The following is a 16,719-nucleotide window of genomic DNA, read 5'->3' as shown; positions in this document are numbered from 1 at the left end:
AAATCCAGAGCAAGGCCCGAGTGGAGGCCACTGGGAAGTCTCAATACAAAGACAAAAATATTGAAGGGGCAGCATCTAGGAGTCCAAACCCATTTATTCCCAAGCGACGGAACAGATTTTTATTAGCTTCCTAGGTTTACCCCTTGACCCTCGAGCAGAATTAAAAAGCAACTCAGCAGGCTCCAGGGTGGAGAAGCCATTGGATTCCCTCCGTCCAGGGGGCTGTGCTCTGTAGCTCCGCTGTAGACTCAACCAGGCCTGGCTCACAGCCAGCCCTCCCTGCCTCGGGACAGGGCACACATTTCACTTCCTATACGTAGAGGATCGAGGCAGTCCCGCTAGCAGGCTCGGGAGTTGCTCCCAGCTGGTGAGGCTGCTTGACGCGCCCTTTCCCAATGCCGGGAACCCACAGGCCGGGTTAGGATGCACCTTCCCCATTCCCAGCTCTCTACAGTAGTACAGGAAAAGGGCTCTGCTGCGTGAGGCTGGAGGCAGTGCTGGCAGAGCAGGGCTGTGACTGAAGGTGGTCCCTGACTGAGCAGAGGACGTCAAAGGGCAGCTACAGACAAGCCAGTGTGCAGCATCCCAGCCCCCACCAGCCCAAGCTGCGTATGTCCTCACTCCTCTGCTGCAACAGGTGACGTGTGCATGAGGCAGCCCCTCATTCTCCATCCTGGTTGGGTTTGATAAGCCCGTATTCCACCGCTTTTGCCAGGCAAGCTGCGGCAGCCCTTGTGACGGGGCTTTCCTTGCCCTTAGCCAGCACCGACAGGATCTCCAGCACTTCGCTCTCCATCAGGCTGCTGGCTATGTCTTTCGAGGCCTCCACCATGTTCAGTGCCACCACGGCACCCCGGTGCTGCAGCTCCTGGTTGGAGCTTAGAAGCAAGGCCTGCAGGATCTCCAGCCAGTGCGTGGTCTGCGGGAAACAGGGCAGTGCCACCACCGAGCCACAGGCTCAACCCTGGCAGAAGCACATCTGCGTGCCCTGGGATCCCCCCCACACCCCACCAACCGCCAGCATGCAGGGAGTTCCTGCCCACCTTCCCTCCCGCACCGAGGCACTGACCACTTGGGGGATGCGGCTGCAGAGGGAGGGCCGCATGGAGGTGAGCATGGCCAGGCCCCCAGCAGCTGCCCGCCGCAGCAGCTCGTCGTCCTCCCCGCTATACAGCACCAGCAGCTTCAGCCGGTCGTTGCCCTTGGCTTCAAACAGGTCCTGCACCTGCAGTCAGAAGAGGGGAGGGGACGGAGTCGGCTGGGGCAAAGCCTGGCGGGACACAGGTACTTCTGCATGCCTGCCCATCAGGACCACCCGGACCAGCCCTCACCTCCTTGCTCATAGCCAAATTACACATGCACTCCGTGGCTGCCCGGCGGATCATCTCGTGCTCCTCGAACATATAGCCCTCAATCATGGGCACGGCCTTCTCCTTCAGGATCTTCTGCCTGTAGGGCCGAGGGTGGAAAGGTGAGCCTCCGCATCCACCTCCCCCACCCCAGCGTCCCCACACAATCGAGCCCCAGGCCAAGGATTTCCCAGGGGGTATCCAAAGACCCTCCTGCACGAGGTATGAATGGCACTGCTTTCCAGCTTCTTAAGCAGGCCTGGGGGACAGCATGGGACCGTGGAAAATGCTCTACAGTAGGAGTTAGGAGACCAGGGGGCTGGTGATGGTGATGCTAACAGCTAACATTTAAGCACCTACCCTGACCCCGAACTTGGACTATCTTTCTTAGTCCTCACCACGGCCCTATGGTGTAGGTGCAGGTATGATTATAACTGTTTTGCACAAGAAGAGACCAAGGCTGAGTAGTGGATAACGGGGCCAATATCACAATTAGGAGTAACAGCTGACACATGTTGACTGGGCACGTTGCTGGGAGCCACGTTCTGTGTACTAAGTGCTTTTGCCTGCGTTTTCTCATTTACCTCTCCTTGCTACTACCCCTGTAGTACCTATGGGTACTATAACCATCCCATTTCCCAGAAGAAAAACGGAGGCACAGAGCAGCACTCGTTTGAGGCTGAGGTTGCACACCGGTAACCAGTGAAGTCAGGATTTAATAAACCCGGGCAGTCTGACTCTAGAGCTCGCACTGTCGCTGCCCAATGCCTTGCCCACTCGTGGAACGCTGGCCTAGTCAAAACTGGCCTGTCTCCCCAGCTACATAATACACAGAGGTCACCACGAGGCTCAAATAAAGCAACGACCCAAGAGTGCTCTTCACGCCGTCAAGTGCAGTCCTGGGGTAAATGCCCTCCCTGCCCAGGCCCCCTGTCCCGAGGGACCTTACCGGAGCCTCTCACTGATCCCCGCCAGGTTGGTCAGAGCCATGAGTGCCTCGAAGTTCTGCAAGCCTGAGCAGTTGAGGTGCAACAGGGAGACGAGAGGCCGGACCACCTCGTAGATCTGTGATACATCCACCTGTCAGGGCCACTCGCCCCGCCCCCACTGCCCTGAGGGGCAGAGCCCGCCCTCAGAAGGCCACCCTCCCCACACCAGGGCTCAGCAAAGCTGCCACGTCCTGTCAGTCCCAAGGAGGAGCCACAGCCCAGGTCAGAGGCCACCAGGACCCAGTGAGAGGTGAAGGAGAGGCCAGGGCTGGGGCAGCAGGACACATACCCGCTCTCCAGGAAAAGTCATCTCTGGGTTGGAGGTGATGGTGAGCTTGGCAAGAGCCTGGGCAGCCTTTGTCTGCCCCACATCAGTGCCTTCCAGGGCCAGTGGGAGCAGAGCCTGTGGGGACAAGCCCATGAGTGTCCGAGATGTGTCCTAGCAGGTCAGGCCCAAACTACCAGGCCCTGAGCCCTGACCGGGTGCTCGCCTCTCTCCTCCCCCGGGCTTGACCACATTGCTCAGATCTCTTCATGTCTCCCAGGCATCCCCTTAAGCTGCCCAAACACTTCAGGAAACACCTATTAAGGGCCAGCCACGGCTTGTGCTGGGCCCCAGACCATGCAGGTCAGTGACACGAGGGAGAGGAGGAGAACTTGGGACCTGAATGGGCACAAACCTGCCCTCGTCGGCATCACTCACTCGGCAGGAGGATGTTCCTGCCGGTCATTCGTAATGCCTTCTGGCCTCGTCTCCAGTGTGGCGGCCGCTGACTCACGTTTTACAGACCACCAGGAAGGAGCGTGCAAGCTTACCTTGCCCCCTCCCTGAGCAACCACAGTGCCGCGGTCTTCTACATCGTCCACCAAAGCCAGGAAGACCCTGCGGGGAGAGGGTGAAGGTGGGCGGGGGCCGGGGCTCTGGCTCACACCGCACCGTCTGGACTCAGCGAAGGCAGGAAGCTACACGGTGGCCCCTCACTCCCAGAGGCCCACAGCCCCGGGGACCTGCTCCTCTGCAGTTACACGGACCGTCTCGAGGCTTCTGGCTGCGCTGAGGCGGCCTCACCTGGAGAGCAGCTCTCGGCAGGAATTGGTCAGCACAGGGCTCTCGGTTTTCACCATGCACGTCATGGCCGACACCACGCCCGCCGCCAGCAGCTTCTTCACCCGAGCCCTCACGAAACCTGCTTTGTCCTGGATGGGGAGGCAGCTTATTAGCAGAAGAGCCTTGGCTGGCTGGACAGGAAAAGGGGGACCCTCCGTACAGCACAAACTGATGAACAGGAGTACAAAGGGAAAGAAACTTGCTCACACGGAAGTTTAAGCTGCTGTGGATGCCCCAGGTCAACTGGTCCCAAAGGCACAGAGGCCCCCAAAGCCTCTCGGGCTCCCTCACCTTGGGGTGCTGCTCCGGAACATGCTGCTTGGCGTACTTGGCCAGCTCCACCATCTTGGGGTCCGGCTCCTCATAGTCGTAGCTATTGGTGCAGTTCACCAGTGCCGAGGCCACCGCAAAGAGCACCGACCTCTCCTCGGACTGCCGGCAGCAGAGGGGCGGTCAGCCGGCCATCCCGGGGCAAAGGAGCATGGGACAAATGCTGCCCAGGCCACCGACTCTACCCCCAGCAGGACCGCTCGGGCACCGGGATGAACGTGGGAACCTCCTAGGCCCAAGCTGGCCCCAAACTTTGGGAGCTCACACACCCGACCCCCCGAACTCCTCCATAGAGACCATCCATCCTGTCTGACGCTGCGGGTGCAGCCCAGCAGGTCTACGCCACGGAGCACCCACGCGGGCTGCCAGCCCTCCCCACCCATCCGAGGCCACAAGAGCCTTTGGCCGAGGCCTGACAAAAGAGCTCGGTAAGTTCTAATCCTAGACGCTGTTCCCAGAGGACTACAGGAAGCCACGAGCTACCCTGCTGAGCTGGAACAGAGCCTTCAGGGCGGCTTCATCTTCCACAAACTCTTCCTTCACATCGGCATCGAAGGTGAGGTAGGCCAGGCCCTCCACTGCCCAGCGCCGGGTGCCTGCATCGATCTGGTCATTGCACAGCCACCTAGGGACATGTGGGGCGGCGGATGACCATCAGAAGGGCTGGGGGAAGGCGCCGCCAAGACCGAGCGGGCAAAGCCACAGGCTTGTGCACCCCCTCCACGCACGAAGCAGTTCACGTGGCAGGATCCGGGAGGGTCTGCCTGGAGGAGAGCAGGGTCATGAGGAGGTCCCACCCTCCACCCAGACCTTTCTCTCGAAGGTGGGGAGCCATGGCAACACCAAATAACTCACTTTCGACACTGCTTGGCGAGTTTGAGAGTAGAGCCTTCGGCAAACTGCTTCATGCTGAAGTCCGTCCCTCCAGCCGAGCCGAGCTTGCACAGCCCCTGGAGGAGGCGGCGAGAACCAGCTGTCGGTCTCCGGGGATGGAGGCAGAGCTGGGCTCCTCTGAGCCCGGCCCTCTGGAGGCCACGCACATCCACCCCAGGCTACCACCTGCAGCACCGGCAGCAAATCAGCTACTGGGGTGGCCACGTGACACACATCTGGAGAGACTGGCGTATCGTCCCCTGCGTAGGCCTGGATCCCAGCCCCTCCAGATCTACACCTGGACTTGCTCTTTTCATTTCCATGTCAGACAAAGAGCTCTTTACAGGTGGAGCTATGACACGTGTGGCGAGAAGACAGGTGCCTCGGCCAAGGCAACATCCTCCCGGGATGGAGAAGTCCGAGACTAAGCTCATTTTCTCTCTCTGGGTTTTCAGGCCTCCCCAAGGAGGAGGACTGGCTTTCCCAAGCTGCATGGAGGCCATCCAGTGCTCAAGCCACCAGCACCTGGGGCCGCCTGCAGGCCCCGCCTTTCCGCATGGCTCCTCTGACTAGCCTGGCCCGGCGGTCCTCTTCCTCCTCCACCATCTCCTCCTGGAGCTTCTCGTACCACCTCCAGGGGGCGGCATGAGTCCTCTCAGGACGAGGCTCATCTCCCCGACTGGACCATGAGCCCATGAGCCGCGTGGTAGAAGGAGCCAGGGCTCATGCCTCCGGCCTCGACGAGGCCCCGCACATCCCATGTTTTCACCAGCATGTGCCGGAGCCGCACCCTGAGATACGGGCCACCCAATACCCCCCGCCTGCCCACCCACCCGTGTGCCCAGCCCAGGCCGGCACGTCTCACCACCAGCGCCCGGATCCGGATGCTGTCCTTCTCGCTGCGCTTATACAGGTCCTTCAGCAGCGAGACGCCGTTGGCAGTGATGAACGAGGCCCGCTTGGCCTTGCCGGCCGCGTGGATGAGGGCCTCCACGGCTACCAGCTGCTCTTCCTCCTGCTCAGAGGCACACAGAGCGATCACGCTCTCCATGACGCCACTCAGCTCCAGGGCCCGGTTGCCGGCTTCGCATGGGCCCTGCAGGAGGCAGGACACCGTCTGGATGGCCCGCAGCTTCCCGGCCAGCCCTTGGCCCTCAAACCAGCTCCTGAGGGGCACAGGGTGACAGCTGTCACACCAAAGCTGACATAACGGGACCCTCCTTCCCCCGCTTCCCGTCCACCGGCCAGGCATCTGCACTACGGGGGCGGGAACAGCAAGAAAAGCCACCAATGGGAAGACTAGGACGTTCCCCAGGAGGCCAGCTGCCCCATTTTCTCTCTCTGGGCTTTCAGGCCTCCCCTGATTATATGCCTGACATAGGTTACTCTCGCTCACACCACCGTCCGTTGCCTTTCCTGTATTCATCAAGACCTGAAATTGTTCTGCTTAGTTTACGATGTGTCTTCAGCCCCACCTGTCGCCTCCTTAAGGGTAGGACGACTATCACGCTGCACCACCGTGTGGGAACGGAGACACAGCAAGTGCTCAGGAAGCACAGGGAGTGCTCGAGGACATTGCTGCATCGTAGAACGGATCACAGAACGTCCCCGGGGAGGCCACTTTGGGAAAAGAAGTGTCCCTGTCCCCGGCTAGGCCTCCCCCAGGCTGCTCTCCCTGCTGAAAACCTTTCCCTGCCACCCTTCCCTGAGGGGTCAGGACTCCTGTCGGAGCCCCCGGCAATGAGACAAGGGGCCAATTCCCTTACTTGATGTAGTTTTCGCAGAGTCGGTGGAAATTCTCCCTCTCAGCATCACACTTCAGGTCATCGAAAAGCTTGCTGAGGAGGACGGAGGCGCTCATGCGGCTGTTCGCCGTCACCATGAGTTCCCCAGGAGGGTCCTGCACAGAGCCCCCCACCTCCAGAATCTTTTTCAGGCCTGAAAAGACACACTATTTAGGCAGCAGAATGCTAGTTCCAACCCCTAGCGGCAAAGGGAGGATGCTCCCTGGGAGAGGCACGGAGAAGAGGGACCTCTCAGGGACAAGGGCATAGGGCGTGGACAGCCACACGCAAAGCAGGCTCAGAGAGCATGGCCAGCTAACCACCACTGCCTATGGAGGCGGCTCTGGGGTCGGGGAAGGAACTCAGAAGTGAGGACCGCATGGGGGCACCTGGGTGGCTCAGTCAGTTACACGTCTGACTTCAGCTCAGGGCATGATCTCTCAGGTTCGTGAGTTCGAGTCCCGCATCAGGCTCTGTGCTGACAGCTCAGAACCTGGAGGCTGCTTTGGATTCTGTGTCTCCCTCTCTCTCTGCCCTCCCCCACTCGTGCTCTGTCTCTCCTTTCCCTCTCTCAAAAAGAAACATTAAAAAATAAATAAATAAAACTAAAGAAGTGAGGACTGCATGGTGGCCCTACCCATGGGGCCAAATGTTCTGGGGACTCTGAGGCTCCTGGTCTGTAAAACTGAAGGGGAAAATAACACCCATGGCTCACACCATGACTGGGACACTGAAGGATGAGCCCCCGATAAATGTATTCATGCAGGGACTTTGCCAAACCTTCCTCACTTACGTTTTAAGGGAAAAGAGAAGTACGAATTAGTTAATGAATATATGCGTGTACGTATGTACGTATGTAATACTCTTTTAAAGTACTCTCTCGGGGCGCCTGGGTGGCGCAGTCGGTTGAGCGTCCGACTTCAGCCAGGTCACGATCTCGCGGTCCATGAGTTCGAGCCCCGCGTCGGGCTCTGGGCTGATGGCTCGGAGCCTGGAGCCTGTTTCTGATTCTGTGTCTCCCTCTCTCTCTGCCCCTCCCCCGTTCATGCTCTGTCTCTCTCTGTCCCAAAAATAAATAAACGTTGAAAAAAAAAATTTTTTTTTAAAGTACTCTCTCTGCCCAATGCAAGGCTCAAACTCATGACCCCAAGATCAAGAGTTGGTGTGTTCCACCGACTGAGACAGCCGGGCGCCCTGAGAAGTATGAGAAGTATGAATTTACATAGTAAACTTCTAAGCATTTTTTCTCTGAGTATAGAAGTATGAATTTATATAGTAAAAGTATGAATGAGAAGTATGAATTTATATAGTAAACTTCTAAGCATTTTTTCTCTGAGTATAGAAGTAATTTACACTCACTGAAAAAACTTCAAACACAGAAAGCTGGTCCAGCCTCCCCCTTAACCTGCGTGCAATGCCTGCTCGATGTACAAGCATGTGCACATGCTCACGGCTGAAGGGTCTAACTCTGAGTTCTCTAAGGATACGATGCAGCCACAGGGTACACTTCAGTGCAGACATACGGCAGGGAACAGTCCCCACTGGGGATAACTCGGCCCAGTCACCCAAGCAAGATGTAACACATACGATCAGTAACCTTGTCCTTCTTTAAAACTGATCACCAACCTTGGTCAATGACCCAGAGGGTGAGGCTGTTGTTGGGGTCCTTAAGAGACTTCCGGGGCACTGTTTTAATCAGGAGGGTCAGAGCGTTGTCCCGACCTTGACCAGAGACCCCCACCTCAGTCAGTAGTTCCAAGAGGTTACTGATAAGGATCTTCAGCTCCCGGGCAGGATCTGGCAATGAAAAGACATTCGTGGGCTCCACAGTGGCCCAGCCCTGTCTGGCCCCTGAACTTCCCCTGTAGGCCAGGGAGACACAGAAAAGGGAGACCTGCATCCTGGGCTCTGGCCTGGGCTCCAGCCTTCCCTGCAGGTACCCTGGCTTAGAACCTAGAGTCAAATACTGTCCCCAAGCCACATTCCTCAACAACCTGCAGCTGCAAAGAGCTGGCTTGTTTGGCTGAGCCCCTTCCCCTCCACGATCGCAACACCCAAAGGACCGCGGACCTGATTGTACTCACCCACAATGATGGCGCCTTCTTTGCCTCTGAAGCCTTTCTTGACGCCTTCCTTGAGGGCATCAAATATAACCTGCAGCAGGTGGCAGGCAGCCAGGGACACGGCCTGGTTTTCCACGCCCAGGATGGAGACTACCCGCCGAGTTCCCAGCACGCTCAGGGTTGCCACTGTCTGTGTGGGACAGAGAGGGACAGAGCCTCCAGTTGGTGAAGGGCAGCTACAGAGACCCCTAAGTGTGAGTTGTGAGTGTGGCCAGAGGGGGAGAAAACATCCGGGTGGAAGGACCAGCTCCAAGTGGAATCAAAGTGGGCCTGAGGGTGTGACCAGGGGTAATGCCAGGATTATTCTGCTGGAAAGGCTTCCTAAAGAAAGCATTCCAGAGGCATCCACCACTACCTCTCCTCTCCTCGGCTCCAGTGAGAGGAGACAAGGAACACTGTGGCCCCAAGAACAGCTGCTTTGGTTCGTGTTTCCCTAGCAAGGAGTCACATAAGTCTGGACAAGCTCCGGGACTCAGTTCCAGGGACACCTAGTTCCTTTCCAATGCCAAGTGTGAGGCTCTGTCTACACTCTGGGCATGTGGACATGCATGGAAGAGACTGCAAGGTCTCTCTACCCCATTTCTAAGCTGGATATTCACACTGGCACAGGCAGGAAGGCAGAAGGAGGTAGATGCAATTCGCATGGTTTCACCATTCTTAGTCTTGGGAGACCCAGAAATACAACCTGAGCTTGGCCCAAACATCTTTCACAGAATGTCCCACAGCTCCATCCCTGATCTAGGAATCACGGGTGCCTCTGGAAGGAACCAAGGCTCGAGTCCCTGTCCCCTGGGTCCAGCCTGCTCAGGCAAGAGCGAGGGCGCAGACTTCATCGGGGTAGGACTGTTCTTGTGAAATTGTCTGTACTGGATGTGCCCCGTCTATGCTGAGAATCCGTTCGGGGTCAAGCCCCGCATATGTGGTCACTGTCTCGATGGTCCAGATGCTGTGGGTAACATCACCGACCACATCATTTGCTGGAGGATGCCCCGCAGGGGAAATGCCAGTTTGATGGTTAGGGAAGGACAGGGACCCTTCTCCTGGTACCAAGCTTCTCTCACTGTGTGGACGGTGCGTGAGTCTGGGGCCAGGCATCTCTGAGCCCGCCGCACACTTTAAGCCCACCAAAAGCAAGGGCTTGGGGTACCGGTGGGCTGCTTTTGGTCTTTAACAGGCCCCAGCTCATCCCAAATCACATTGGGCTTTTTCGAGCTATTTTAATTTTTCCTCTCTCGTTACAGGTCTCCTTGAACTCTGCTTTCAGTTCTTCTGGGAATACGATGAGGGGTGGGTGGCTGGGTGGGTGGAGGGAGGGACAGACAGATTGACTGAGGTAGCAACCCCGCCCCTCCGCCCCACCTACCCGAGACTGGTGCTCCGAGCAAATGCCGACCAGCGTGCGCAGAGCCGCCAGCATGAGGTCGGCCTCACCCGTGTCCAGCAGGCGTTGTAAGAGCTGAACCCCATTGCTCCGGAAGATCTTCTCAGCCCCGGCATCCTCCCGGGCCAGCACCACCAGGTTCTGGGAAGCCTGTGTCAAAGGAAGTGCGCCACAATGCGGACACTACATGCAGCACAGGCCAGGGCAAGCAGAGACCCTGAGCTCTGGACCTCACTGCTTCCACTCAGCACCTGAGTGACCTTGGCCATAAACTGAACCTCTCTGAACTGCAGTTTCCTCCTCTGTAAGTAGAAGGAAGAGCTTGCTCTCGGGATTGATGGTTAGAATGAACGGAATCCTGAGTCCCTGGCAGAGCCCGCCTCAGTCACCTCCACGGCCCTAGCCCCTGGCAACAAGGCGCTCAGTGAACACAGGTTCCCTCTCCGTGGCTCACACTCAGGCCCCAGGCCCTGTAAGCTGTCGCTCAGGCTCTGGGAACCCGGCTGCTCGGGAGCACAGCAGCAGCTTCTGGGCCAACATCAGCACACACGGAGGGGCAGCTCCAGTGGGAGTTCAGCCGCCACTCACTCAGCCCAGACATGGATATACCTTCTGCTTTTTCTCGGTGCCTTTCTCTTGGGGGTCCAAGAGTATCTGAAACATCTGTTCCACTTTGGCGTCCGTCGAGGACATGTACCGCACCTACGACAAACCAACAAGGCATGGAAGAAATCACTCGTTTAGCCAGAGACATCACATTCCCTATTTGTTCTCTTCGGCTCCTCCCACGGCCTGGCTCCGGTCTCCGGGAGGCACAGCTAGGACATTTGGGTTTAGGGCGGGCACCAAGCTACCTTGGGCAGGAAGAGACTCGCCTGGCAGCTTCACCCAAACTTCCCGAGGCTGTTTTCCTCTCTGAGCGGCTTCCCGCTTGGGCAGGACAGGTGGCGCCAATGCTGAAGGCAGTGCCATTCAGAAGGGCGGGCATCCTGTTGGCCATGAGGCGACCCATTCCCACTGCTACCCTCTGTGCTGTGGCAGCACGGGTGCTCTGCCCACGACACAGAACTCGGCATTGACGCCTGCTGCAAGGGAGCCAGGAGATCAGGAGGTAGTTGCTTAATGCTCCCTGTGGCTCCAGAACTCTCCTCTGACATCTTCTTTCTTTTTTTTTTTTTCATGTTTATTTATTTTTGAGAGAAAGAGGGTGCAGGTGAGGGGCAGAGAGAGAGGGAGACAGAGGATCTGAAGCGGGCTCTGCGCTGACAGCAGAGAGCCCGATGCGGGGCTCAAACTCACCAACCGTGAGATCATGACCTGGGCTGAAGCCCGACGTTTAATCGACTGAGCCACCCAGGTGCCCCTCAATCAGATTATTTAAAAAACTTGTCAGAAATCGGGGCACCTGAATGGCTCAGGCAGTTAAGCATCGGGCTTCAGCCCAGGTCATGATCTCAAGGTTCGTGAGTTCGAGTCCCGCATCGGGCTCTCTGCTGTCAGCGCAGAGCCCGCTTCAGATCCTCTGTCTCCCTCTCTCTTTCTGCTCCTTCCCTGCTCACTGTCTCAAAAATAATAAATGAAATAATAAAATAATCTGATTAAGACCATCCTAGGCCCTCCCCCCACCCGGGTTACGGACAGGGGCACATACCTAGCCCGTGCACCACTCCCGGCTTCCCCCTTTGCATTCAGGGCAGACGGACAAATCTGTCATGGCACATTCTGCTAGCCCCGGGCCATCTGCTTCCTAATCCTTCTCAACACAGGGCCCTAGGCAGCTCCTGCTGACCACACAGAGCTGGCATGGAGACATAACGATGTGCCTTCCCAGGTCTCAAGCTTTCAGTAAGGTGACTGCCATGGTATTTCCTGCTTTCACTGTGCCAGCACTGTAACATCACGTTATCTGATTAATTCAAGCTTGGACATTGTTCAAGATGGTCTTCAGATATTTTTTCTCCTAAGGTAACTTTTAAACATATGTACTATACAAACAATGTCTGTTCCTAGATCATAAAGGTAATGGATGAAGCAAAATCTCCTTTGAAAAACCCCATCGGGAGGGAGGGGGGAACTGACTGGCTCAGTCGCTTGAGGGTCCGACTCGATTTCGACACAGATCATGATCTCACAGCTGTGAGATCGAGCCCCACCTTGGGCTCCACACTCAGCGTGGACAGAGCCTGCTTAAGATTCTCACTCCGACTCCCTCTGCCCCTCCCCACTCGCAGGAGCGCACTCCCTCAAACAAAACATCAATCTGCTCCTTTACCAAGGAGTCATGCTGTTATCATTCTGACGTCTATTTTTAAAAAGATTTTTCTTCATATTTACACACCCAAACGGACCCACAGAAAAAACATGGTATCATTTTGAGGGTGTATGTGGGGTAGTGTTTTAACATAAACGATATCATACAGTGTGTGTTACAGCCCACTTTGCTTTCTCATTTAACAAGTAGCCTCTTTCCACCTCTATACACGTGGATCTACCTATTCTTGGTGACGACGGCATAGGAGTCTATAGTAAGGGCAGCACCCAGTTTATTTAGCCATTCCCCTATTGCCGGAGGTAAGACAAAGCTCCAATTTGATTTTTCATTACTACAAACAAGTCTGAAATAAACATACACACGCCTGCTTGTGTACATGCGCAAGGCTTCTCCAGGGAAGGCAACAAGAAGTAAACATACTAAATCACAGATATGCTCACTTAAAATTTTAAGACATATGCTAAGAAGATGTACCAATTTATACCAACTCCAGCAGTGGGTGAGCAAGCCCACCACTTAAGTGTCTGCCTCCCTAATTCCAGCAGAGTGTAAAAGCTTAAAAAGTTTGCCAAACGAGCACCCGGGTGGTTCAGTTGGTTAAGCGTCTGACTCCAGCTCAGGTCATGATCTCGCGGTTCATGACTTCGAGCCCTGCCTCGGGCTCTGTGCTGACAGCTCAGAGCCTAGAGCCTGCTTCAGATTCTGGGTCTCGCTCTCTCTCTGCCCCTCCTCTGCTCGCTTGCGCTCTCTCTCTCTCTCAAAAATATATAAACATTAGGAAGAAAAAGCTTGCCAAAGAGACAACCAAAAAACGGCACGTTGCTGTTATTTCTGTTTGCTTTTCCCTAAATACTAGCAAGACTGAGCCTCATTCCATAAGCTCATTTGCCATCAGTATCTCCTCTCTGTGTTTACACCCTTTGCCCAGATCCATTGGCCTATGTCCCTCTACCACCTCTCTCTCCTCCACCCCATGTCATTTACATACCTTCTCCTGAATCTGGCCCCCGATGTTTCTCAGGGCCTCCTGGAAAACTTTGTTCTTGGGCTCCAGGCTCACACATCTCTGCAGGTCAAGGACAGCCTGGTCAAGACGGCCCAACTTCTCTAGGGCTTGGCTGCGCCGGTAAAGCGCTTTGACATCCCCTCCGTCCTTTTCAATGGCTGAGTACAAACGGGAGCTCCGTCAGCACCCATGAGGCCACCAATCTCCAGGCAAGAGCGGTAGGGGAAAGATCTCGAGGGCCAGAGGAAGGTGGGGGGACAGATGTGGGACTCAGTAATCCAGCCTCAGAAAAGGTGAGGGTAGCTGCAGAAAAGGAAATGCCCAAGGAAGTGGGAAAGAAAGAAAGCAGAGGTGTTTCAGGGGCCAAAGGAAAGGAGAATGTGAACATGCAGTGGTCCCAGAATCCCTGCCCCCCAGGAGAAGCCCCACAGCTCCACACCACCGCCCACAGTCCCCTACCTTTGGATGCTTCGGTTTCGGCTTTGTCGTAATCTTCCTGCAAGAAGAGGTTCAGGGGCTTGAGAGGCTGGTCATCTCCCTTTCCCAGCACTAGCGGGGCAGCAGGGTAGTTCCCCAGAGCCACTCGATTCACCACCACCCGGAGGCCCAAGAGACATCAGACCAGTGTAGGTGGCTTGGGAAGGTTAATGCCCAACCGGGGCCCAAGCAGCAGCGAGACGGGGAAACCGGGCCGTGGCAGGGCAGAGGAAGGGCAGTGGGCTCCCTCACCAGCTTCAGGTGGCAGGCGGCCCGGTTTCGGTGCAGGATCGCCTGGTCCTGAGGCGTCGCACCCAGACCCAGGGCCTGAGTGTAGGCCGTCAGGGCGCCCTCGTAGTCCCCGCATTTGAACAACTCGTTGCCCTCCTTCCGCAGCTGCTCCACTGAGCTGGCCTGTGGAGGGAATGGGGGGAAACACTGGGGGTGGGCTCCAGCCAGGGCCGGGGAGCTGGGAGAGAGGAGACTGGGGGTCAGGGGCAAATCCCATGGAGGGCCAAGACTTGGGGAGAAGGAGGGTCGGGAACGGTCAGAACAGGTGGGAAGTAGCCATGGCGCGGGCGGGACGGGTACGCACCCCGGGGGCAGCCGGCCGGGGCTCGGGGGTGCCTGGACCACTCACAGTCATCGCGGAGCCAGAGTCCAAGGCGCGCGCAAGCGCAGTCTCTGGGGCGGGGGTGGGATCAGGCTCCGGAATCTGACGTCGGCCGCCCCGCCCCGGTCTTGCGTCAGAGCGGGTGCAGGGAAGGGGCGGGGCCAACGCGAGAGCGCGCCGGGCGAGGGGGCGGGGCTCGGGTCCGCGGCGCAGAGTAGCCGTGGGCGCGCCTAGTGTGTTCCAGCCGAGATCCGCAGGGGGCGCGCGGCAGAGGACCCAGAGGGAGGCCCGAGGCTGCCTGGGCGCCGACCCCCTGCCCGACTGCGGCAGAAGTGCACGAGGTCGGCGGTCATCAGGGCCACGAGCAGCAGGGTATAGAGGCCCAGCGCTAGGAGCGGACCCCGGCCCCTGTGGGAGAGGCGAGAGTATCAAGGTGCTGGCCCCAGCCGCGCGCTCACTGCTGCAGCCTTTGGGTTACTGAGCCCCTTAGAGTCCGGAGAAAGCTCGGGACACCCCTCTCCCCAGATAAATATAGAATTCCTAACTAGAAATTCAGAGGGCTCGCAGGTGCCGTGAAACCATTCATGGACGGATTCAGGATTGAAAACCCCACCCATAACGGGTGTAATCCTCGGACTACAAAATCCTCTTAGTCTAGACACCTGTCCCACCCCGCCCCAGCCCCTCTATGCATGCAGTGGCTCCCTGTTACCCGCTTACACAGCCTCCTGAACTTCCTCCACAAAACTGTTTGTAATCATGCATTCACGCGATTTTCTGTTCGAAGTCGGCCCCTCCACTAGTCTGTACTAAGCCTTCCGCCCCAGAATTTAAAAACAGAGCCCCGGATGCTGGAACACCCTGTCTGGATCCCAGTGGCTCTGGGGCTGGTGTTCTCACCTGAGGAGGGGTGGGGGCGGAAGGGCGGACAGGTTGACCTGGTACAAGGCCTCAAATTCAGCCCGGGTGCAGCAGGAGCCCCCTGCAGCCTGCAGGTGACAGCAGTAAGCTTCCTCCGGGGTATCCGACAGCCGAGGACAGAAAAAACCGGGGTAGTGGCGGCCATCAGCATCCCAGCTAGTCTGGCACAAGTGGGGGTGGTGGGCCAGTGCTGAAGGGAGGAGCAAGGGGGCTGGAGACGGGCAAGAATGGTCTGTCCACACCCCACTTCGACCCCTCTGGAGAGTGAAAAGGACCGTTCTCAAAAGCGCAGATTCCTTTCTCCCCACAAGCTCCCCAGGGCAGCCCGCCCCCTGCTGAAATGATAGGGGATCTGAAGAGGGGCACGCGCAGAGGGGAGAGGAGAGCGCTGTACCTGAAAGAGAGATGGGCTGAGCAAGCGTCACCCAGCTGAAAAGCAACAGTAGCCCCGCGCTGAGGGCTGTGAGCAAAAGGCCCAGCCTCCTCTGAAAGTCCATGCGCGGTCACCTCCACCTCGGTCCTGGCGGTGGGAACCCCGACATCTCTCTTTCTAAGCCATGGCTGCAGACAGTAAGGAAATAAAAATCAAAACCACAAGGCCCCTGGGCACCATTAATACAAACCTGAAGCTTCTCTGTCACCAACCTCTAGAGAGAGATGAAAGGGACTGAGTTTCTATCTTCTGATGGAAAACATGGGGACTGTGTCTCCAAGCTGCCTAAGGTTTTCTGAGCTGAAGGGGGAATGCCTCAGAAGACCAGAAGGCAGAAGCAAGCATGAGAGAGAAGCTGAGCCATGAGCCTGACGAACAGACAAGCGTTTCTGTCTACGCACTCTCACCTCCCAGGCTGTTGTGGAAGCCTTGGGAATAATGATCGTTCCATTTCAGGCCCCAGGGACCTCAGTGACAGCTCTGGAGCTTTCCTCCCTAACTTCTGCATCATGACAACCACCAAGACTAGCTGAAAAACAAGGGCAAGTCCTTCCATTAACTTTTCCCTTGAGCCCTCATCTGCCCCAGCGACCAGCCAAAGGCACAAAAGCTACCAGTCTGATTGGAGAACTGTACCTCACAACTAGCCAGTCCCAGTGCACAGGAGAAGCTCTTTCAGGGTCTCCGGGTCTCTCTTGCCCCTTAAACCTCATAGATACCATCTGCTGTGACAGGGGATTTCTCTAGGAGGCTGATGGCCAGCAGCCAGCAGTGTTAAGTGTTATCCTAGGGCCTACTGAGGCCTGACAATGCCATGCTCCCAGAACAGCAAGACAACAGTTATCACCCGAGGGGCCCACAGCAGGTGCCTGGGGACTGAAGCAGGAACACTTATGGCACAAGAAAGAAATGCAAACATTTTGTCCAGGCACCTGAGAACAAAGAAGACAGTTCTTGCAGAAACATCACTGCGGCCTGTGAGTCTACTGGGCAGGCTTCTAGTGTAGGCTCCAATTTCCAGAAGATCAGGCCCAAAGGTGAGGCTCCCATGCCCATAGCA

The 16,719-nt window shown here is 56.9% G+C and overlaps 1 protein-coding gene across 2 annotated transcripts; it reads right to left on the bottom strand.

The window, feature by feature from the left end:
• Positions 1 to 76: 76 nt before the first annotated feature.
• UNC45A (unc-45 myosin chaperone A) lies at positions 77 to 14,452 on the bottom strand. Of its 2 annotated transcripts, none has more exons than XM_040493600.1 (20): positions 14,333 to 14,452; positions 13,945 to 14,106; positions 13,675 to 13,711; positions 13,198 to 13,373; positions 10,547 to 10,639; positions 9,920 to 10,087; positions 8,518 to 8,686; positions 8,060 to 8,230; positions 6,416 to 6,587; positions 5,515 to 5,815; positions 4,632 to 4,726; positions 4,260 to 4,401; positions 3,738 to 3,878; positions 3,408 to 3,535; positions 3,155 to 3,221; positions 2,628 to 2,741; positions 2,299 to 2,414; positions 1,332 to 1,449; positions 1,070 to 1,225; positions 77 to 919 (listed from the first exon to the last, which is right to left on the bottom strand). In XM_040493600.1, the coding sequence occupies exons 1-20, from the start codon at positions 14,336 to 14,338 to the stop codon at positions 662 to 664; spliced, it is 2,790 nt and encodes a 929-aa protein (XP_040349534.1). In that variant the 5' UTR covers positions 14,339 to 14,452; the 3' UTR covers positions 77 to 661. The 2 variants fall into 2 exon arrangements, with proteins under 2 accessions (XP_040349534.1, XP_040349533.1); XM_040493599.1 differs by having other exon boundaries at positions 14,288 to 14,409.
• Between the last annotated feature and the right edge of the window lie 2,267 nt (positions 14,453 to 16,719).

The sequence above is a fragment of the Herpailurus yagouaroundi genome, unplaced genomic scaffold (genome assembly GCF_014898765.1).
Source record: "Herpailurus yagouaroundi ecotype Mexico unplaced genomic scaffold, PumYag 185, whole genome shotgun sequence".
NCBI classification, from domain to species: Eukaryota; Metazoa; Chordata; class Mammalia; order Carnivora; family Felidae; genus Herpailurus; species Herpailurus yagouaroundi.
This window is presented reverse-complemented; position numbering and strand designations above follow the sequence as displayed.

Excerpts from the sequence above, each read along its gene's own strand:
- UNC45A (XM_040493599.1), bottom strand. The coding sequence starts at position 14,338 with ATGACTGTGAGTGGTCCAGGCACCCCCGAGCCCCGGCCGGCTGCCCCC. Across the intron at positions 4,727-5,514 it reads TCCGGATCCGGGCGCTGGTG|GGGCTGTGCAAGCTCGGCTC; the intron begins GTGAGACGTGCC and ends CGCCTCCTCCAG. Across the intron at positions 3,879-4,259 it reads CTCTGTTCCAGCTCAGCAGG|TCCGAGGAGAGGTCGGTGCT; the intron begins GTAGCTCGTGGC and ends TGCTGCCGGCAG.